Consider the following 24883-nt stretch of genomic DNA (forward strand, 5'->3'; position numbering starts at 1 on the left):
AAATAGCTGCAATTTTGCAAAGAGCTTATTCAAAAAAACACCACATAGTTTGCCCACCCTCTAGCCTGCTAGATCATTCATGTTTCGTAGTAAAAACAGAAGCTGTTAAGATGGGGAGAATTGGCTCTCTATCACCTGGCAAAGAACCTTCCATAATAGTCATGAGACAAGCAATATACTTCTTGAAACCGGATCCATTAAACCTGTGTGCATATAGTGTCCATCCAAATCTGCAAGTTGGAAGGTTCCATTAGCAAACTTTTGGACAACCTTGAACGCACCCTCCCACTTAATAAAACTTCTTGTGCATAGTCTTGTCCAACGTGTTGTTGTACCTGAGTACTAAATCCCCTTCTTTAATGCCCTTTTCCTTAACCTTTTCATTAGCCCTCTTAATTCCATTTTCCCAAGATCATTCTCTCCTCTAACCCTTCTGAGGACTCACCAGTAAGCTTCAACAACATCCGGATAGCTGGAATTTCTATCTAAATAGGCCGCGTAAAGTCTCTTTACCATACACCATCTGAAAACGGGTGAAGCATGTACCTGTATTAATACCTGTTCTATAAGCCCACAAGACGCAAGGAAGATCCAAATCCCACTTTCTACCATGATGATCTGTCATCTTAGTAAGCACTCTATTAGACCTCTCATTCAAACCGTTGCACTGAAAATAGTATGGGGTTGTAATACTATGTCTGATCTTTACCTTCTTGCAGAGATAATCCACCAATTGACTTCTAAAAATTTGTGCATTGTCTGACAAAATATCCAATGACATACCAAACCTGTAGCAAATATCATCATAAATAAATTTTGCTACATCCTTAGCTGTGATCTGCTTCACCGCTTTTGCTTTAGCCCACGTGGAAAGGTAATCCACAACAGTCAAGATACAACTCTCCCCCCATGCTGTGATTGGGAGAGGACGTATAGCATCCAACTCCCACTTCTCAAATACATCATAAGCGAGAATGGTGTTCCTTAATCTTGGCTTAAGAATCCTTGATGCCATGCTTTGACACTTCTTACATGACTACACCAATGGTATAAATCCTTTTGGATACTTGGCCATTAAACTTTTCATTAGCCCTCTTAATGATGTTTTCCCTTACCTGCATGTAATGCTATAAAGCTAAATCCCTATCCAGAGTTGCTCTCTTCAAGAAGATCATTCTCTCCTCTAAATCATATGAGGACTCACCAGTAAGCTTCAATAACATCTGCATAGCTTGAATTTGTAGCTTAATAGGTTAAAGTCTTTTGGATACTTGGCCATACATGCCCTTCCTGTAATATCTTATGAAGAGTTATTTTCATAGCAAAGTGACCACCACATGAACCTTCATGATTTGCTTCCAAGATCCTGTATATCTCCTCCTTCCAAGGTACCTTCCTTAAAACCATGTCAAGACCCTTCATGAACAAATAATCTTTAAGCATCATAAACTTACTTGCTTTCCTAAGAAAACCATACTTCTTGGACCTTTCTAATCCCTCAGGTAATCTTCCCTATTAACATGTACATCTCCTCTTGAAAAAGACTCTCTCTCCCCATGTACATAGGAAGATCTATCTTCATAATAACAAATAACTCGATAATCATCCCCTGAGCAGTTGCATGAGCTTCTTCGTTATCCCTCCTATCCACAAGCTTGATACTCAAAGCCTGAAACTTCCTTAACAAGGCTGAAATCTTGAAACACCATTGCTGAAGCTTTGGATTTTTGCTTTGGCATGCACCAATTACCTGCTTAACAATGAAAAGGGCATCCCCCTGCATTCGTAGATGTTGTATCCCAAGGTTCAAGCAAACTTGCAAACCAATCTCCAAAGCAACATATTCTGCTTCATTGTTTCTCGAAGCAAAAACTTGCAACCCTTTCTTTTCCACCAATCTCCCTTGCAAGAAATGGAAAATTCCTTTAAAACTGAGCTCCTGCTCCTTGTCTTCAGTCGTCCCATAGGGTGTTTCCTTCCGTGTTATATATTGATGTTCAACAATCCCCCCAGTCTAAATTGTATTTGTCAACAGACACGCTTGATTGGTCATCACTGGGGTGGTTGTTCCTCCTGAGGTTGGCAGGTACTCCCGGGGTCTTGGAGTTTGCATCGCTTGAGTTGGCTTGGCTTGGGTACTTATAAGGGTTCTGTGGGTGGTGCGGGTCCTGGTAGGATAGGGAACTCCATGGCTATGATAGTTGGTCTACCAAGCCACATCAATGGTGGTGGTTGTGGTAGAGGTGATTGCAATCTTTCTGGCTGTGGAGGGATCCCTCTAGCTCTTCCCCTTTGTGCATGGCCCCGCCCTTGGTATTGTGTCCTTGTATCTCTTTCAATCCAATTAACGGCAACTCCTATGAGTACAAGCCGATCCATTAGGTGTGCCTTTGTGTTCTTCGACCGTTGATTAGGAATATGCACCCAGCAGAGTCATCGATGCAGCTCTTGTTGTCGTTTGATGTTGGCTGCTTCAGTGAAATTAGGTGGTAAGAAAGGGAGATGGGTATCCAATAATCATCTTTGAACGAAGGGAAAAAAATAAAAAAATTTCGTTGTAGATTTTGGAGCCAAAATAGTCAAAAAGACCCAATGGGTTGGTTGTCAGGTTGCTCCCATGGCTCACGTAGTTGATCTTGCTGAAGTGCTGTATAAACAATCCATGTTAGCATCAACACAACACCCATATACGACTTCGTCTTGCATGTGGTTTTGCTTGTGCCTTTTTCAATGTTGCACTTGCTTCCCCTAATAATTTTAGCAATGATCTGGGTAACAAAGTTCTTGCGAAGTGCTTTGTTAGCTACCACCTTGGTGCTAAACTCTAATGTAGCGATTTTTTCAAGCACACTCCATTTGTGGGGGTAAGGGAGATGGAAATGTTGCATGTATAACTGGAATGGTAGACTAATTTCTTGAACTTTGAGCTCATTCCACCTTGGCTCTACCACATCAGTTGTGAGATAGCGGTGCTCCACTTTTTGTTGTTTCTCATTGAAATGCACATCATGTGCTAGCAGGTGGAGTGCATCACTTACCAGCTGCCTTATTAACCTAAAATTTTGGGGGTTTCCTTGAAAATCCATAACGGTGAATTGGAGTTGGGTGTTGAGGGTCCTGTACATTTCCCACACCCTTTGTAAATCTGGGCCCCATGGTGCCAAAGAAAAATACCCTTCCCAGCATAGGATTTTCCAAATAAATTATGTTTGAGGATTTAGACAATCGAGCCCAAAGAAACTGGCTATGGGCACATCAATGTGGATTTCATTCCCATGGGTTTCTGTGAAAGTACCCCTTGCCAATGCAACATTGTTTTCATACATTATATTGGCATCCACAAAGCAATCAGCCATGTAGTGATCCAATGCAAAAGCATAAGCATCAACTGGCTGTGGGATTATTGCAGGGTCAACAGGAACATTATTTGATTTTGATTCATCTTCTTCGTCATGTGAAGCTCCCATTGGGTCTGGCAATTGTATGCGCCTTGCCCGGAGGTGCTCATCCTCATCCCTTTCCTTTCTCTTTGGCATTTGAAGCTTTCTTGCTGAAAATTCTAAGTGTAGGTATTCTGCCAAAATTTTGGTAGAGCTTTGCTGCTAGAAGTATCAGTGAGCGGACTGGGGAGGGTGACACCTCATACCCAGTCCGATCCCAACTTGCACTATGTGCGGTGACCAAACACTGACCATAGCCAATCAAAACAAGCAGGCCACTACCAAGAACCTGTTGTAATGGAAAACTTACCTGCAATGGGTCGCGAAGAAAACTTTGTGGATGCTCGAAGGATGCAGTACGGGAGTCAAAGTGCTCTCTCACAAGTTTCCTAGCTCTTATATGTATAAAAATGAGGTGTGTGGGGGTCAAAACCTAATATAGTTGTTATTTCTGCAATCTGACACTCCATCAACACACTCCATCGACAGCTCCTTTTTGGCTAAAATTGGTATCATAGCTAGCTTGAAGTCTGTACATAATGTTTCTTTTATCACATCATTTTTTGGAGCTCTAAATGAGTAGTTATTTCACTCCATCGACGGGGTATGCTGTTGATGAAGTAAGTAGAGTTGAGGTATCTCTAGGGAGGTAATCTTATCATTGGTGCTATTATTTTGCTTGTTTTCATGATACCATGTGTGATGGTACTTAGTAACCTTTTTGTTCGGCTAATGTTGTCACAGAGTAACTCAGCTTCATATTTAAATGACTTGGTACTTGTGTGCAATGTGACTGTGTCGTTCTCTGGTATGTGATAGCCCTCTTTCTCCCCAGTCTAGACTTGTGTCTCTCTTGGAGTGGTAAAAGCAACTGTCTTGACGTGGTACTTACATTGTGTATGGTGATTGTGCATGAAAATTCTAGTAAATCATGCCAAATGCAAACATTTTGATAGAACGCCCTAAATGCTTGATTGAATGTGAACATGGGTGCAAGCAGATTGTAAAGAGGGTGCTTGAGGTATCTATGTAACCCATAAACCATGTTTTTGGTCCATAGGTTTCCATAGAGATAGTCAAGTGGCATTTGATGTCGAAGCTAGTCTAAATCTAGTGTGTGCAGTGTGAACTCATCAATCACCTTAAATAGATAGACTTCCCATGGGTCCATCTTCTTATATGGGTGAAAGAATTTTAACCTGGCATGCTTTTTCATGTCCCGGACATTGCTAACTAGCACAATTTTGACATATGCTAACTAGTACAATAACTTGAGCTACATCTCCAAGATCTATGACATATGATATATCAGTAGAAAGCACTTGAAACAAGGAATCCAAATGTACAACTTCTGACAAATTTTGATATTATTTGTAAAAAATTTACCAGACGCCCAACTTTTTGAAGATGTGCTAACTTGAAACTACTAACTAGCACAAAAAGCGCGACAGGTTAACATGCTTTCACCCATATGTAAACATACGACGTGCATGCATACAGAGGGTGTACAAAAATAGATATATATGATGGGTATTTAAATCCAATTTTGAAAAAAATCCGTAAGTTTTTTTTAAAGAAAAGGGGTAGTTTTATTCACTTAAAATTCACTGGCAAGGGGATTTTTATTTACTACTTGAACACATGTTGTATATAGGGCTTATACATAGTGGACTCCCTAGGATAGACTTAGACTCTTATGCTTAACCCATGGCATAAGTGACACACTTATTTAGCCTTGCTCTCAAGCGTTGGCGGTAGTTATGCAAAAGGTAAACATTGAAAGTGGGTGTAATATGTACATGCAAAATAGTCACAGTTATTTATGAAGAAATATGGGTCAAAACCTTGTATGTATCCTCTACCGTATGGTAATGCTGCCTTAAAGCGTCTTTAATAAATGCCTAGTTGATCCCTTAGATGCTGCGCTTCAAAGTTATTCAACCATTTTCGTGTATTCCCTTTGATACAAATCTGCAACAACCTAAAAACTTGAGCAAGCAGGATCCAATATATGATTGCTTATACAAGCAATTTCCATCTCCTCCAAGAAGTTCTGCACATCCTCGCTTGATCCACCACCAAATTCGGGATAATAAATCTCCATAACACTCGCAATCAAAGGTAAATTTGAGAAAAACTGTGGGTGCCAAAAACTGTGGAATGGTAGAAAACTATGGATATGCCTATATGAAACCACTCCCAGCTTGGAAATACACACCACCAAGAAGTAATGATGGCACCACCAAACACCCATACAAACTCTCCTCCAAGAAGATCCACTCACAACCTAGAGAGAGAAGAAACACTTCAATTCTCTCTAACCGAACCCAATTCACTAAAATAACTCAACACCACCGAGAGAAACACACTAATTGCTTCAATACCACAGAGAATATCACAAGGGCACCCGTTGTCCATTAACTATGAAGGTATACGCCGTAAGAGTGGCTATGGAGATACACTACTCGGCACATTCCCTGGGCACTCACCCCGACACACTCTAGTGCAAAGGAAACTCCTCCCAAGTAGCTAGAAGAAGATAGATGCCCTCCTTTCTTTAGCTTTCTCTCCCTTCTTTTCTTCACCCCTCTCTCACCTTCTAGATTAGTCGTGCATGTGCCTTTATTTTCCTTACAGAAAAACTATCTCTCTCTCTTCTCTTTTCAAAGAAAACCTCTCTTTTTGCTTTTTTACTCCTCTATCTCTGATACACGTTTTTTCTTATAAAAAAATAGGGTTTTTCTCCTTTTTAAAGAAGGGCAGCCACTCTTTTCGTGCATGAGTAGCGGACCTTTGATGGATTTTTTCCTTTCTTTGAAACCATCAAAAAGGGGTTACTAACTTCTTGCTGTTTGCTAACTTCTTGCTGAAGTTACCCCCTCTAATCCCTTTTACTTTAGCAAGAGAGGCCCCCCATGTGCTCACAGGCGAGACCCCCCCTTATGTTCTCCATGTGAAACCGAGTGGGGTCAGTGAAATTGCCGACCCCCCCTGATGTTCTCCATATGAAACTGGGTGGGGGTTAGCGAAATTGCTGCCCCTCCCCCCCCTTCTCCTCTTTATCATCTTTTGTTTTCCTGAGCTTCTCCATCTTCAGGCTCTATAGCAGCGGGAGGTCTCAAACCAATATACCCCTTAAAGTAGCATAAATTTGACACATGCTAGCAAACTACATGAGCCCAACGTAAGGACAAATAGAAATTTGAGTCCCATTTTCGGCGTGATTTTTGGTGCCCCTGACATTTACAATTACCGGCATGATGGTATGGCCTCATTCTCTTGTAGTGTGCTAGAAAGTATAAGCCCCCCTTCTTGCTTGGCAAGAGGGGTATTTATAGATTGGAGAGGTGAGGAAGTCACCACACCCTTTTGGTAAAGAGTTGAAGGTGAAAGGTGATCTTCCTAGGAAAGACATTATGAGGGGTGTGGGCTTATGACAATGTAGACCCCTTGTCTTCATGATGTTGCTTAAAATGAATGATGGATGGTGAAGATCTCTTACATGTGTAGGGGAGGGGATCATTAGGAGAAATTTGGACTCAACCTTGGGCCTTGTAAGAAATGCTTAGTCAACATAGAAAGAGAAAATTCACATGTTTTTTTCTTTTAATTAAAAAATGAGAATAATATTTTGTACTTTAAGTAAAGCATTTTTATATTCACGTTTTTAAGCAAGAGGTGCTCTAATTTGGATGTCATATATCTCAAAAGATTGAATTTTTTTCTAGAAGTCTGTGCATTATAGTAATCAAAAAAGAAAATTCATCATGTATCCTCTTGTGAATTTTTGAAGTATGTGAAAAATGAAAACCAACAACACTCCTGCTCATATGTGTAAATGAGATCAAGCAAAACTAGTAGTGAATAGAAGAATAGCCCGAGGATTCCACCTTCTTATATGTAAACATATGACGTGCGTGTATACAGAGGGGATTTTAAAAATCACATAAATTTACAGAAATGTATTTACATAAGGGGTATTTAAATCTAATTTTGAAAAAAATCCGTAAGTTTCTTTAAACAAAAGGGGTAATTTTATTCACTTCAAATTCACAGGCAAGGGGATTTTTAATTATTACTTGAACGCACATTGTATATAGGTCTTATAGATAGTGGACTCCCCAGGAAGAACAGTAGCATACTTGTTGTAGAGAAGAAACAAGTCATTCATCACACATAAACATGAACGATGCGAAGCAATCACTAGGTACAGAAAGTAATACTCCAGAACAAGGCTGGCAAATTATTTGTAACTTTGCATCAGGAAAGGAGAACAAAAAATAAATATACCATTGCATATTGAGCTTCAACGTGAATATGAACCCCACTGCAAACGAAACAAGAGTGCTACTATTCCTCTTGCCACCAAAAGTATGCTCAGATTACAAGGTAAAAAGGACCTAGATTTGTGGGTGGATGGTAACATGTATCCAAAACATCCCGCAACAAAATCTAGTCCTCCCTTTTGTGATATTGCATATTATGTAAATTATTGGGGGATGGATATAGAGGGTTTTATGGGTATACGCGACATTGGGAAGTTGTGAGTGATACTTTGCAATTAGAAAAAGACTTACTAGTAAAAGAAAACCTGCATATGAGACATACTTTAGAGCAATGTGACCAGAAGCTGAAATTGAATGCACAAATCATTGAAGACCTTGAAAGAGATAAGGAGAATTTGAGATAGAAGGAGACATTATTGGGGGTGTGAAAGAGGAGAGAGAACTCAAAGATATTGATCAGCTAAAGATTGGATGTGGAGGTATTAAAAAAAGGATACATGCAATCAAGTAAGTTTCTCTCTATTCACATTTCATTTTACCGTCTCCCTTGATATTTCTATTGCTAATTTAAATCTATGTTATTGTCATAGAACTCTTATGCATCCACAATCAGAGCACATGTCCATAGTAACTCCCACATCAGAAAATTTGAATCTTGTTTTGAACAAGCAAACCATTGAAACAATACTGAAGGATGAGAGAATTGAGAAAGTCGTCCAAAAACAATTTGAAGACATTATGAGATAGAACCAGCTCAAGGTAGAAGATGTCCAAGCTCTTCTTGATTGAATAAGTATTTCTAACAGAGGATATGCAGCTATTTACAAAAGCTTACAACAAAAGCTTTGATATGCTAATATTAAAGGTTCGCTATAACCTAATCCTTTTTCAATCAAGAAAGTTTGACATGTATTCAATGAAACTATTCTTCAAGTTTTGGGACAATCATTTCACATTAAAGACACTTATTGTTCCCCAACATGATAGATTATGGTGTATAACAAGTTTAATAATATTTTTTATAATATTAAAGTATTGCAATTATATTGTGTGCAATCTTTTGAAATCAATATAGATGAGTGCAAAGGAGTCCTTAAGTTTGTTATAAGGCTTAATGAATGTGAGCTTGTTAAGCAAATCAAGATGGAACAAGTAGCTATTACACTAATGAATAGGGCTCTTGATCCCACGATTACAACTGAGGATCTCAGGTGGTTAAATGTGCAATCTGAAAGCAACATATTATCATTGGCCACATTTGAGGTAACAATTAAATCTATATTCATTATTATTTTCTTATTTCCAATTCATCTTTTTATAATCAGTTTTTGTTTACTCCCATGTTCTGTTCCATATGTAGGTGCCTTCAAAATTTTTTAACATTTTTGCATTGGGTTTTTCACAAGACAAATATACTTGACATAATTAGTGAACAACGAAATGGAAGACTCTTACAAGGTGGAGAGGCACATGGCAAGTGATTTGTAGACACTAAAGTGCATGTATAATATTTCAAAAGGTCCTACAACCATGAGTCCATGTCTATATTGCATGGGCAATGTTAACGAGTTAAATACAAAGTATTGGAATGGAGCACCTCATAAACATTTATATAAGCTAAATTTCAAGCAAGTATTGGATATTCCACTAGCTAGAGTGCACATCTACACAATGCATGGTCTTTGTAGGATAATTGAGAAGCTACTATTTTTATACATAGTCTTGTAACAACCAAGGCTTTACGTCTTGTAACAGCTAAGGCCAAAGCTATTAAATGTATGGAAAAGGTTCTTTCTGACATAGGCTTGCATGGTGGACATGTGAAGATAGAGCAAGATGTGAAGAGATCAACGATAGAAAAAGATCTGCCAAAGAAGCTCTCAATCAATGGTTTCAAAGCATGATGGTTTTTATCAATGCCTACACCACTTATAAGACCTGTTGATCAATGAGCACATAAATGGAGATGTGCACATAATGTGGTGGTAGACCATTCCGATTCTGGTGCAACAAGAACTTGCAAAGCCAATGTGTGGAAGTGTATTGATATAATTTTCAAGTATTGTGACTTGGAAATCTGGAAGGAGGCAGACTACAATATGTTCAAGAAAGCATTAAAGAAATTCCATAAATTGATGATTGTTGCATGGACAAATCAACATAATACTCATTACATGGTACTTTACTATCTTCAACCATTTGTAGTATTATATGTGTACTTAAAAAAACTAGATGATAATCAAATTCACAATCTAAGAACAAGTTTTTCTAATTTTTTCTTACAACATATTATTTGCAACCATACTCCTTGGTTTGCGAAAGAATACAATAGTATTTCTATATGGTTAACTCAAGGTATGGAAAAGACATACTATCAAGCTCAAAGTGCCTTTTTAGCCACACCAAGACATGGAGGTAGATCAAAGTGTGCCAATAGCTTAGATGAATTACATCAATGGGCATACAGGAAAATTATACATAGGATCCAATTGAGAGATGCACTTTGAGACCATTGTTTAAGACAAACTCTACAGAAAGAAAAGGAAGAAAGGAAAGAAAAGAGAAAGAAGACTTGGCACTAATCCACAGCAGCAGTCAAACATGTTGAATAGAGAGCACAACAATGTAGAGATAGAAAAATTTGGAAAATCCACTCATAATTGTACTGAACATTCAAATGAAAACTTATTACATGAGAAAAATTCTACACCATCATGAGATCTATTGAACTATGGCAAACTATATGCTTCTAGTTAGATTTACAATTATAGTGAGTCTTCTTCATTCTGGCTCCATCACGTAGTATTCTATTGTCCTTGCTCTTTTTGTTGATGGATCTGCTTCTTCTGTATCTTTCTCCTCACAAAAGAAAGTCAAATATATTATTAGACTGCTCTGTGTTCCATCCGTCTCTATCTCTGTCTCAAGTAACTTGATATCAATAGGTTGAGGTTAAGGAATGGGCCTATGAAGTCGGAGTAGCTCTCTTTTGCCGTATGTAGATAATTTTGTGGGATCCTTTATTCCACATGTTAAACAATATATATGTTGTATATGCTAGATAATAATTACTGCTCAATCCATATAAACTAGGATCTTGTCCAAAAATCATAAGGAAGCTTGCTTTTCTAATAGCATCACTTTCTTTGCACTAGTCTTCATAGGCATACCCCCCAATTATTACAAAGAGAGAGAACTCAACATTATGAGTAAACTTATGGTGAAATACAAGGAAGGTAGGAAAGGTCAAATGTTTGAGATAATTCCCTAAAGCTGTATCTGTGCCTAAGGCCCATGTACGTTGTCCTGCAACACGGTTGAGGAACTTATCCTCATAAATGTTAAGTATGGAGTCTGATTTACCCTTGTAATTTTCTGTGGTAAAAGCGCACATTTGTAAGGCCCCCATTATGAGGAGAAGCCATCGTGCGTGAAGGAAAATCACTCACCGGAAACCAAAATTTTCATGGACAAGAATCAGGGGCAACTTTAAAGGCCTCGGGGGCGGAGGCCCCCGAGACTTTTTTTCACCGGAATATTCTTTTTCGCCGGAATATTATGGCCGGACGGCGGCCGGAAAGTGGTCGAAAAACAACCAGTTGGTTGGCCGGTGGCCGGTAGTCAATGGCCGGTGGCCGGTGGTCGGAAGTCAATGGCCGGTGGCCGGTGGCCGAATTCAATGGCCGGTGGCCGAATTCAAAAGCGGACTTGTCTTCTCAAGGGCGGCCACACATGGGCGGATTGGAGGGTCCGATTTGAACTTATTCGCACAAGGGCGGCTACACATGGCTGTCTCTCATAAGAGAGGGCAACCCTTTTGGCCTATAAAAGGAGGCCATTTCTACACACATTTCATAGTGTGAAGTTGATGCAACAAGGTGAGTGTGAGGTGGTGAGAGTGAAGCAAGGCGGGAGCTCCATTAAGGGTATAATCCCTTTGTAAACTACTTCTTGTTTTGAAGTACTAAAGCCATCGAGTGGCTGCTTTCCCGTGGACGTAGCCCACATTGGGTGAACCACGTATATCGTGTGTACTCTCTCTCTCTCTCTCTCTACTCTATAATCTCGTGTATATAAATCTGTCTCTCTCCATTAAGTAATCTACTCAATTATCTATTTAGCTACGTCTTATTTCCTAACAATAAACACAAAACTACAAAACATAATATAATCTCATGTACACAGTGTAAGAAAGAATCAAATATAAGAAAAGGATATAGTATATACCTGCGTCATTCTCGTCATGCTCCACTACATTTTCACCATTTAAATTGTTAGAGGACTCAACCTTCTTAAAGCTTGATGTAACTGGCATCACCATTTTTCCCATGTCTTCAATATTTAATTTTCTTTGTATAGTAGTAATCCCTTCTCTAGTGGAAAGAGTTGCTTCATAAGCTATCACGTCATTGAAAATTTTCTACAAAGATTGTGTAGGGCCAATAAACTTTTCCTCATTTGTATGTGAATCTATCAGCAGATACTCATCAATCTCCTGATCAACAAAATCTTTGTATTCTTCCAAATTCTATGAAATTATTGCAAGACAAAAATCTTCACATAGGTTAAAAAGCTTCATTATATCTAATACTAACACAAAATCAAAGCCCACAATGGGTAAACTGGGAAGAATTGATGTGGGGATATCACCTTGAGAACCATCCTCATCCAATAGAGTAAGATCTAATGTTTCAGTAGTAGCCACTACCTGACTATCATGTTTTCGAAGTGCTTCAAAGTTGACATGCTCACTCAAATATTTCTCTGCAGCAGCTGGGTCAATTACTATAGTGACTTCAATCTCTTCATCTATTGTTTTTGAAGACTAAGATCCTTCCCTTATGCTTGTTGTTTAGAAACATATGCTTCTTCCTCTGTAAATATTTGTAAACAACATATAAAACCATAAAAATATTGCACCAGTCGACACTTATGTCCATGGATCCCACATCTAAACTCTGCTTTCTTCTTTTCATTTGGAACCTATAGAAGAATCCTGTTCAAAGTCTTAAGTTTTGATGAATTTGTTAACACATCTGTGGCATGTATAAATGGTGATCCATCAACTTGGAGAGTCCCTTGAGAAGTACCAATATCGTATTGACGTTGGAACTGTCCTATAAAAGATTGGAATGAGAATATCCAATCTTTAATAGAAAAACATAGATTAAACATGCGATTGAGATGAGAACTACGGTGATGTTGTCCCACCTGATCAAGAAATTTGTTCAACAGATTTTTATAATCATTATTATCAGTTCTGCCTAATAAGAACTCTTTCTCTATCAAAATATTGAAAGGATCCATAGAGAAACAGGAGATGGAGAAGAGTATGAGGAGATGGAGAGCGTGGACAGAGTGATGAGCACAAAATGGAGGATTGCAAAGGAGGCGAGCCTTTTATAGATAGGTACCTACAAACATACACACATGTCACTTTCTAAAAATAGCAAAAAAATCCCATATTATTACATCACACACACACACACACACACACACACACACACACACATCAAAAGTAAATTTTTTTCAAACCCTTATTTTTAAAGACCACTGATAATAATACAATCACAATTTTTTCGGACATTGATAATAAGATATACATATTATAATATAATATATATTATATATAACATATATTATTAAACACTTGAACAATGTGTGCTGACGAATCATTTGAACACAGAGTACTTCCTGTAAGGATTCTTTGGACCTAGTTTCGAGAGCCAAGATCGGTTCTTCCTGAGGGGGTTCTTGGACCTAGGCTCGAGAGCCAAGATCGGTTCTTCGTGATTGATCAAATCTGCAATGAGGTTAGCTTCACTAGAAACAGTATCAACTAACCCATCATTCTTGTGAACAATCACATCTTGGTCATACAAATCATCATGCTCGTGAGAAATCACATCTTGATCATGCAAATCATCATGCTTGTCATTGTCATCCAAATCATCATGCTCATCATTATCATTTAAATCATCATGCAAATCCTGTGTATCATGCTTTGGAGAAGACGAGACTGAGAGAGTCTCCTTTTGAATCCGTTCAATCTTTGCCTGCACATTAGAAATGAGAGATGGAGAATGAGGAGAGACTAAAAATTTTCTTCGAAAAGAAGCTTGTTGAACTGTAAACAACACATAAAAGAACTCCTTCGTGATGAGAGAATCCATACCGGGAGTGAAGCCAGAGACCTCGAGAGGAGATTTCTGACTAACCTCTAGGCGGGCTCTCTCAACAAGAGGGACTAATCACATCATGCATACTGCGTGGGTCAAACAATATGAAAAAATGATGCCTCGTTATATGACCATAACATTTAATGAGCGACTCACCAATGGGAGGGTCATGAGAAACTTGGGACACACTCGTGTTGTCATTTATTGCATTGACAGAGGAAGTGGGTTCTGTGGATTCTTTAGATTCATTAGAGTCAAGCTTAGGACATGTTCTTTTTATGTGACCCTTAATGTGACAATGAAAACAACGACCTTCCTTAGAATAAGTGCTTTGCTCTTTCGACGTGATGTATCCTCCTAGAATTTTTTGTGCTACCTTTTCATATGGAGTGAGCTTAGGTTTAGCAATTGTGAGAGTTACCCTTAGGTTCATCTTGAGAGTTCTTTTCTGAGAGACTATTGGAAGATTGGTTAGAAGAGTTATCGTTCTTACCATCCTTATCGTTCTTACCGTTCTGAGGGTTCTGAGAAGTTTGAGAGGTACTTGTGGAAGTCTTGGTTTCCTTAGGCTTTCCCTTGTTGTGCTTCATCTCAGGTGCGAGAGCAATCTTGACCGCCTTGTTGAGATCGATTGAATCGAGCACCTCGACATCGTACTTGATATACTCATCCAATTTATAAAGGAATGCCTCCTTGCGCTTTGCATCCGATTGTGTAATTGCGTGCCGAGCTGCAAAACACAATTAGAGAAAGACATAACTGGCATACCATTTTTCTTGAGACCGCACCAGTCGTCCTTCAATCGTGCGAGGTACTGAGGTGGCATAAACCGCGCCTTGAGCTTGTCTTGGAAATCAACCCAATTGAAGGAAAGGGGCGTGAATTCGTCGGCTTCCTCTAGGTGCGTGGCTAACTGTGCTTCTTGCCATGCGTGGTACCAATTTATGGCATCTTTGGCAAGGTACATAGCTGCCGTCAAAAACTTGCTACTTCCTGTCTTCTTAGTTGTCGCAAAATAAGCATTAAATTGATGCAACCAAGAATGAATAACTGTAGCATCCAAAGGGCAGCAGATTCCCCCTCTCTCTCTCAGCAAGACTCCCCCCCTTTGCTAGCATTTTTACCAAGCTTCACCATCCTTGCCTTGGCAATTTCCATTAGCAATATTCAACCTGGCCTGGCATTTTCCATCATCGTTTTCAGCCAGGGACTGCAGCGACAAAAAACTCAGCAGATAGCGCTTGGATCCACCCCTGCTGCCTAGCGTTTTTCAGCCAGCTATTCAACGTTTTTGGGTTACCTAAACCAGCGTTTTGGAGCTGCGGTTTTTAGCGTTTGAAAGCAACAGAGTGCAACCTTTATAAAATTTTTGAAGAGCAGAAACACAACAGATTTTCAGCAGCCTTTAAGGACCAGTAGATTGCGTTTTTTGCATCAACAACATTTAGCCCATTCAACATCTACTTCAACACCATTTTCAGCCGTAGCATCGTCTTCGTCGTCCACATCATCGACATCGACATACTCATTAGATTTGAATCCAATCAATGTACTAGATTGTGCAATCAGTAGTAGACCACTCTCGCCATCGGGAGTGGGGCATTCAGAGGAGGGTTTTACAATGTCTCTGGTGTCATATTCTCTTCTCAGTCTCTCAGTCTCATGCGCTTCCATTCACAGTGTCCATTCACTTTGTTTGTGCCCATTGCACTCTCTCACTAAAGGAACAAAAGGCTCTCCCTTCCGTAAGTAAAAGGAACCTTGAGCACAATTCGGAGCACTCATCTTGAGCAAAGTTCAACATTCACTTTCGCTGCACCTTACATATTTATGTAAAATAAGCCTCCTTATTTAATAGATATATGTTAAAGCTTTCCTTTTCAATTGGAATGTAATGTTTTTTGGGAGTTCTTTTGAGGGATGTATTAGATGGCAGTGATTGATCGATGGGGTGGTTTGGGTCCTAGATTTGCAATTGGCCTTGGGGATTGCACGCGGTGAATTTTTGAATAACGCGTAGCCATAAGGTATATATATATATATATATATATATATATATATATATATATATATATATATAGATATATAGATATATATATATATATATATATATATATATATATATATATATATGTATGTATGTATGTACATACATATATACACACACACACACACATATATATATATATATATATATACATATACACACACACACACACACACACACACACACACACACACACACACACACACACACACATACATATATACATATATACATACTTTTTTTAAAAATTGGATAAAAAATTCCCTCCTATATATGTAAATCTGTAACTTTAGGAATTTAAATACCTCTCCTGATGAACTCATGTGATACACTTATGTATTTTTAGGAACCCCCCAAGGACAATATAGTCTGTAGAGAGAGAGAGAGAGAGAGAGAGAGAGAGAGAGAGAGAGAGAGAGAGAGAGAGAGAGGTCCATCATAGCCAAACCTTCCAGCACCCGACACCCACGGCCCCCTCGCAAATTATGTCGTCGTTCTGTCTATCGCCAACGTATCCAGGCTATTAATGGTAGATACAAAGCGACTCCTATGAGGATCTTCACAGAGCAAGAGATTGATATCATAGTAGAGAGACCCATGAGAGAATTTATGTAATGACAGAGGGCAAGAGCCACCTCGAATCAACAAGCTGTTTCTTATATCGGCCACCTTCCCCGCACCTCTCTCTCCCCCTTCCTTTTCTAGTGGTTCAGTCTTTACTTCAGTACTTTATTTTGTATTGGACACTTTGACACACCGGATGAGGATTTGTTGTATTGCTTTCTTAGGTCTTTTAGGCCTTTTGTAGATGTTAATAAACATTTCATTTCATTTCATTTCTTAATACAACCTCCTACAAAGAAATCTTACATTTTACCCTAAGCTAGGTGAAAATTGAGCTCATAGTTCAATCTCCGCAGGCAGTTAAGAAGAGGAGAGACAAAAGCGATATCTTTACAAACTTGAGCACTTTTAGTGTGTACATGAGAGAGAGAGAGAGAGAGAGAGAGAGAGAGAGAGAGAGAGAGAGAGAGAGAGAGAGAGAGAGAGAGTTTTTCTCTCCGTGAAACACCATGAGAGATTTTGAACTCATAATTGAAGATTGTGCTTTAGGCAAGTTGTATGGCTAATTTAATATATTCTTTGGGAATCCATGTGTTGCAGATTTGGTTGTCTTAGTAAACATAACATTGATGCTAGATGAATGGTAAGTGCATACTTTCACTTCATCATATTGATGCATGTACAAATTTCTACAACAAATTTGTTCAGGGTAAAGGAGCCACTTTAGAGTCACTCAAGAAAAAAAGTGTAATTTTGGGCGGGATTTTGCAAATTTGGTCAGATTTGAATTTTGAAAATTGCATATGAGATTCCTCATGCAAAGGCGGATTATCAAGATTGATATTCTTTTGATTTAATTTGGGCAGTCAATTTGATAAAGTTTAAATTTTGAGGTTTTTAGGGGTTAGAGACACCCAAAGCCCCATAGTAGGACAGTTTTCAACAAATCACAAGTGGACTCGTAAGCAAGATTCCTGGTATATTCCAAAATTTTGTCTCTAAAATGGGGCGTGTATGACTTTTAAAAGGCACCTGTGTTACAACTTGCTCCTTTACCCTAGCACGTTTAAGAAATTTGAAGGGTGGGTTAAATTTGCATACTTTACATCAACTAGATCATTGTTCTCATGACTTATACTAACATGTTACCAATGCATGCGGTTTCTCCTTTTACTTCGTTAAGGTAGAAGCAAAAAAGGCAATGCCAAGGGATGATCAACACAGTGTAAATGGGAACAGTAAGGTGGTGTAGCCAGGCCTGGTGGGCCATCAAATTCAGCTAGGACTAAAGATATTTTTGTCGGTATTTTTAGCTTCAAGTATTACAAAAAAATGATTTTAAGAATTGTTCTAGAAATTTGGTACAATCACAAATGTTGTTATTGTTTTTGTGATGTATAACCATGGCAGAGGCCTTCAAGATTTGGCTTTATCACATATGTATTAGAGGGTTTCGTGGATAAAGTTCTCTATAATATTTTTTAAAGATTTGAATGAAAAAATGGTGGAGGTGAAGCGAGATGTTCGTAAGGATTTTTCTACAGGCCCAATTAGGAACAATGGTCTTGGCCTAGGATCAAGATTTAGAAGCAAGGGGAGCATGTTCGGGAAAAATGTGTCTTAGCTTAATATCGTGTTGTTTTCAATTTCCACATGCCGGTTGAGCGCAAGGGATCAAAAAGGAGAAATTCCGCCCCAAAATAGCAAAAAATAGTGTAAAAACCTAAAAAAGTACCTAATTTTCTAAATTTTTCTCTTGGCAAATTCAAGAAAAGGCATTTTGTATGTTTAAGAAAATGATTTTTCCCGAACAATGAAGGGGAGTCCCTATGTGGGGGACTTATGTACATGCTTTCAACTCAAGCCCAATAATGTTATTTATTGTGGCACATACAGATACCTAGTATGTTTCATCTCCTAGCAATAGGGGATTGTATGCACCTTAAGGAGTTGTAGAGCATGTCAAAGCAAAGATACAAAGTGGATCAATTAATAGAGCATATAATGGTGGCAGCAAATCTAATGGTGGGGGATAGTGTTCGAGAAAAATCATTTTCACAAACATACAAAAATCCCTCCAAGACAAATCTGAACCGGAATTTTACAATACTAGCGAGTATTTTTGCAAAATGACACTATTTTCCATGTATTTGAAGTGGAATTTTCTCCTTCTTGCCCTCCCCTCAACCGGCTACTTTGATTTTGCAACCGGCTGAAGGCTAAGCTGAGGCACACTTTTCCCGAACACTAGACCGTGGGGGTTATGATTCTGGCATTTATGGTAGATCCTCCAAAAGAACTAAATTTATTGGAATTATCAACTTATTGGTCAACAAAAGGATTACATGTAGTGGTTGAGCTCAGACTCTAGCGCCCGAACTAAAGCTTTTCTACCTTCTTGGCCATAAGATGTTGAGTCCCAACCTTCAAAAATTGCATAAAGTAGTTCAGATTGCAACTCCATCCTTTCCCAACGACTTGCAATAGTCAAGTTGTGAGTTTGACAAGTTGTTGTAATCTCTGTGTGAATGTGTGTGAGTGTGTGTGTGTGTGTGTGTGTGTGTGTGAGAGAGAGAGAGAGAGAGAGAGAGAGAGAGAGAGAGAGAGAGAGAGAGAGAGAGAATGTAGAATATGCAAATCCAACCTTTTTCAACAACATAAAGATTGTAGTAGCCAAAATTGTGCACCTGATAGTTTGCATGTGTGTGTACACGCTCTGTGTGTGCATGCGTGTCACTATTACTATGTGTGTGTGTGTGTGTGTGTGAGAGAGAGAGAGAGAGAGAGAGAGAGAGAGAGAGAGAGAGCCTTTCCTTGGCAACTTGGTAGCCCACCAAAATGACTAGGAAGCATCAAAACCTGTCTTACCTCCAACCAATTGAGAGTCATGAGAAGCCCGTATATTGGCAAGCCATGGTTTTGATAGCATGGCACAATAGTAGCAAGTTGGTAGAAATGTGGTACATTGTCATTGATTGATGAGTGGGGAGATATGGACAACTCAAATTTGTTAGAAGTCGTGTGAAGGATGAGTTGATCGCAACCGATCGGCCGAAAGCACTCCATGTGAAGAGAGAGAGAGAGAGAGAGAGAGAGAGAGAGCTATTGAGCAAGTCTTCAACTTAAAAGAATTAAGAAATGGAGGAAAGAAGGTGATAAAAGAGATATCAAAGACCTACTTGTGATTCCTAGGACTACTATTCGATTGTGTGTGTGTGTGTATGAGAGAGAGAGAGAGAGAGAGAGAGAGAGAGAGAGAGAGAGATATCCAATTACCATGCTTTTCTAGAGAGATAGAAAGATAAAGAGAAGGTGTAAATATGCATTGTTATCTTTCTATAGTGATTCCAAGGACTACATTTCCATTGTGTGTGTGTATGTATGTGTGAGAGAGAGAGAGATAGAGAGAGAGAGGTCCAATTGCCATGCTTTTCTTGGCCGCAACAACGCGCGTGTCACATACTAGTACTAATTAAATGTCTTGATCTTTGATAGTGAGTGTATAAGTTTTAAAATTATAAAGACAAAAGTTAGTACGTGTGATTTGTGCCAAAGTTTGTGTGTGTGTGTGTGTGTGTGTGTGTGTGAGAGAGAGAGAGAGAGAGAGAGAGAGAGAGAGAGAGAATATTCAAATACTCTAAATTTTCAAACATAAGAAAAATGAACACTTCACTTTTTTTTAGAACCAAAATTCAAAAATCTTCATTTAATGAAACTTGCAAGTTCTTCCAAAATGATACAATGTTGAGATTACATTTGTTGGGATTGTCTAATGGGAGGCTTTAGAGAACCGCAGATTTTGAAGGTCCAGTAACTACTAACATCATTAAAGAGAATCCTACTAGATGTCATCTGTGAAGGACCAGGTGTGTCTTTGTTGGGTGGTATAAATGATGTATTGTTTACTTTTTTGGACACCATACCATACCATACGTCTTGCTTCGGCTTCCTTCTTTCTTTGTGCTTTTCTTTCTTTTCATGCATCACATTCGCGTTTCAAAGTAATGCGAGTCGCTTCTTGTTGTTGTGCCATCATGTCCATCATCTACTTGACCAAAACTTCCACATGATTTGGTACAATCCCTGGCGTAGATGGTGTTGGAGGAGGGTCAGGAAAACCTCCACGGTGAGGAAATTCTTCTTCACTACTTTCATGTCCATCACCTCCATGCGAAATATCCATTCCGCTTCGGGTGATGACCATACACCGTGATCTTTGGTTCTTAAGTTCACGAGGAACTTGGGTTCTTGTGGGTCTTGGGTCCTTGGGGGTCTTGGGTTCTTGAGGTTCTTCTTTCGCTTGCAATATGTGTTTGAAAAGGATCGTCTCTTCACCCAAGTTCTACTCTTTTCCATGGGTGCACCCCTTGGCGGCCTTGCGCTCACACCAAGGTTGTTTTTTCCCACCTCACGTCGATTCGGCCGCTAAGTGCACGGTCCGCTCTCAATGAGTGAAAAGAGGCACACGGGGAGGCTGGACAAGCCCTTCTTTCTTGGGATTTCAGTCACTCTTCAAAAACACGATTAGGAATCAACACGCCCAAGTGAACTTGGGTTCATGTGACCTCAACAAGCAAAAAAAATTCAGTGGTTCTTTCCTTGAGTGATACAGAACACTGCCAAAGCTCTGGTACCAATGTAAGGTGCAACGTAAGTAAAAGGAACCTTGAGCACAGTTTGGAGAACTCATCTTGATATTCTTTCCAACCCTACGTGTCCGTGGACAAGCTACAGCATGACCAGGGTTCAGTTCAGTCAAGCCAATCTAGAAAAGGAAGTGATCTGGCACTTTTTGTGAGTCTGTTTGCAGACTGTGCATGACCAATCACTTAGATTAGATGCATATCCTCCGATTGCACACAGCATGATCATCAGCATTCCCATCAGAATCCATCACGAGAATTTTCAAGAGCATTAAACCTAATTTCCCTATTTTTAACATTTTTCACTTATTATTTTAAGTGACTTTTGTTGGGAACTAAGTAGGGCAATTTGGGTAAGATAATATATAAGCAAACCTAGGCTAGCACTATTTGGCAGAGGAGCAAGGAGAACACATGCGAAAGGGCAGCAGGTTCCCCCTCTCTCTCAGCAAGACTTCGCTCCCTTTGTTGGCGTTTTCACCAAGCTTTACCATCCTTGCCATGGCGATTTCCATCAGCAATATTCAGCCTGGACTGGCGTTTTCCATTATCATTTTCAGCCAGGGACTGCATCGACAAAAGACTCATCAGATAGGGCTTGGAGCTCCCCCTGCTACCTAGCGTTTTTTAGCCAGCTATTCAGCGTTTTTGGGTCACCTAAACCAGCGTTTTGGAGCTACAATTTTCAGTGTTTGAAAGCAACAAAACTGCAGTCCTTATAGCGTTATTGAACAGCAGAAACACAACAGATTGTCAGCAGCCTTTAAGGACCAGCAGATTGCGCTTTTGCATCAACAACATTCAACCCATTCAGCATCTACTTCAGCACCATTTTCAGCCGTAGCATCGTCTTCGTCGTCCACATCGTGGACATCGACATACCCATTAGATTTGCATCCAGTCATTGTACCAGATTGTGCAATCAATAGTACACCACTCTCGCCATCGGGAGTGGGGCCTTTGGAGGAGGGTTTTACAACGTCTTCGGTGTCGTATTCTCTTCTCTATCTCTCAGTCTCATGCACTTCCATTCACAGTGTCCATTCACTTTGTTTGTGTCCATTGCACTCTCTCACTAAAGGAATGGAAGGCTCTCCCTTCTGTAAGTAAAAGAAACCTTGAGCACAGTTCGGAGCACTCATCTTGAGCAAAGTTCAACATTCACTTCCGCTACACCTTACATATTTATGTAAAATAAGCCTCCTTATTTAATTATAGATATATGTTAAAGATTTCCTTTTCAATTGGAATGTAATGTTTTCTGGGGGTTCTTTCGAGGGATGTATTAGATGGCAGTGATTGATCGATGGGGTGATTTGGGTCCCAGATTTGCAATCGGCCTTGGGGATTGCACGCGGTGAATTTTTGAAGAACGCGGAGCCATAAGGTACACACACACACACACACACACACACACACACACACACACACACACACACACACACACACACACACACACACACACACACACACACACACACACACACACACACACATATACACACACACACACACACTGTGTCACAGCAGATATATATATATATATATATATATATATATATATATATATATATATATATATATATATACATATATATATATATATGTACCTTATGGCTCCGCGTTCTTCAAAAATTCACACACACACACACACACAGTGTCACAGCAGATATATATATATATATATATATATATATATATATATATATATATATATATATATATATATATATATATATATATATATATATATATATATGTACCTTATGGCTCCGCGTTCTTCAAAAATTCACACACACACACACACACAGTGTCACAACAGATATATATATATATATATATATATATATAGATACATATAGATACACACACACACACACACACACACACTGTGTCACAGCAGCTGACCATAACTACACACACCCACACTTGGTCACGACTTCTGACCTGGATAGTATCTATGGGGCTCGGTTAATGTTCTAAATCGCCATTTCTGGCCACAATATATGACCTCCAAACACTCGAATCTTTTTTTGAGTTGTGGCTGTAAGGGATTTTTACCTTATGTTTTACATGCTAAATGATTGCCTTGGGGCTGTGGTTGCTCTAGCATCTCATCTGGAGGGGGTTTGTAGGCTACACTCCAAATCACTGTCTGAGCTCAAGAGATTAAATTGAGCTGTTGCCTGATAAGGGAGCACCCTGTGCTATACAAATGCTTGATTTGGATCACATTGGTTGATAGAGCTAGTTACCATAAAGCTAACACCTTCCCAACATCTTATTTTGGCTACCCTATGGGTACCATCCCTTAATCTACCTCCTACCAGTTTTAGTTTTTAGCTAAAAACCTACTCTTTGGCTCCTCAAAAACGGGGGTGGCTTTTAACATCACTATTTTTTTTGCTTAGGGCTTCTTCATGCTGTCGCGATAGTCATATTGAGTCACTACCCCGCGCAGATGATCTCGCATAATGAAAGATTGCCTGCCTTGGCTTCCCTACCGCCCACTCATGGATGGAATCCTACCTGGATTACCTCTTACATTCATCAAATGCTAGGCGGCCGCGGCACCACCACTAATGAGTATTTGTCGGAGTGCATCCCTGCCTCCTCCACTATAAAAGGTGAGGGTGTTTTCCCCTCACTTAGGCTTGGTCTTCCTTAGCTGCTTGGAAAATTGATTGGCATGGTGATGCTCACAGGTTTCGTTAATTGCATGCTCTGATAGATGAATATAAAACAAGTTTTTATTTTTTTTTTGGTATTTTGGGATTCTTTTGTCTTTTCACATTAGCAAAGGATCATTTTTTTGGATGCTTGACTAGTACTGACTGCATAAAAGATGACATCAAATCTAGTGATGGTGCTGGTTATGCATAAACTCTGGTGATGGTATTGGTTTGGGCTTCTTTTACTGATCGATCCTTTGCTAAAAACCTGGTGATGGTGCTGGTTATGTATAAACTCTGGTGGTGGTTCTGGGGATGACAGGCTGTTTTACTTTGACATAGTGAAAGAATATGATTAATTTTTTGTTGGCTTCCAGTCCTGTTCATTGAATGAAGGAATCTGTAAATTTTTTTTTTCCCACTAATTGGTAAACTTTACTGCCTGGTTACTGGCCACCAGCTGGTTTTTTGGTCTCAAATTTCTGGTATAAGTCTGGTTTTTTCTAAACATAATCATACTCTCTTGGGAATGATTGGGAATAGCTAGATTTGGCTCTGGTGCTGACTTACAATTCCATTTAGATTTCTGGCTTAAAAATGGCCTCCTACAATTCATCTAAGGATCTGTACAGACGGGGCTTTCATTATGCATAGCACTGATTACTTACTCTAGGTCTTTGGTTGCTTGGCATAAAAAATGACATCAGTTTGGTAAGGGAATTACAAAATAGTACACTAGTTTTGGCTGCCATTTTCTAGGTACAATTATATCCACGTCAGTATGGGATGATGTTTGGTGTTGATGAGGGAATATTAAGGCTGAAAGCCTGGTAAGTTGCTGATTATCCATGCTTTTTTTGAGTAATAGAAGGAGGGTTATACTGCCATTCTGAGATAGCTGCAGTTGGTGATGTTACATTCAAAAAAAAGGGGGGAGCTTTTAATCAGCCTAATCTAGCTGGTTATACACAGTCTCTACATTAATCTTTGGTATGATTGAATAATAGAAGGGTCTGGTTTTTTCATTTAATAGAGCTTGGCTGATTCAACTG

The 24883-nt window shown here is 39.2% G+C and overlaps 1 protein-coding gene across 1 annotated transcript in view; it reads right to left on the reverse strand.

The window, feature by feature from the left end:
- Positions 1-22680: 22680 nt before the first annotated feature.
- The window catches only part of LOC147420404 (uncharacterized), a 4165-nt gene continuing 1962 nt past the window's right edge, over positions 22681-24883 (reverse strand). Inside the window, exons 4-5 of the mRNA XM_086504524.1 lie at positions 22833-22922; positions 22681-22765 (exon numbers count right to left, since the gene is read on the reverse strand). Of these exons, the coding sequence (XP_086360650.1) occupies positions 22681-22765; positions 22833-22922 (175 nt within the window). The remainder of the gene's footprint in view (positions 22766-22832; positions 22923-24883) is intronic.

Source organism: Adiantum capillus-veneris, chromosome 28 (assembly GCF_014529385.1).
Source record: "Adiantum capillus-veneris isolate H3 chromosome 28, ASM1452938v2, whole genome shotgun sequence".
Classification (NCBI taxonomy): domain Eukaryota; kingdom Viridiplantae; phylum Streptophyta; class Polypodiopsida; order Polypodiales; family Pteridaceae; genus Adiantum; species Adiantum capillus-veneris.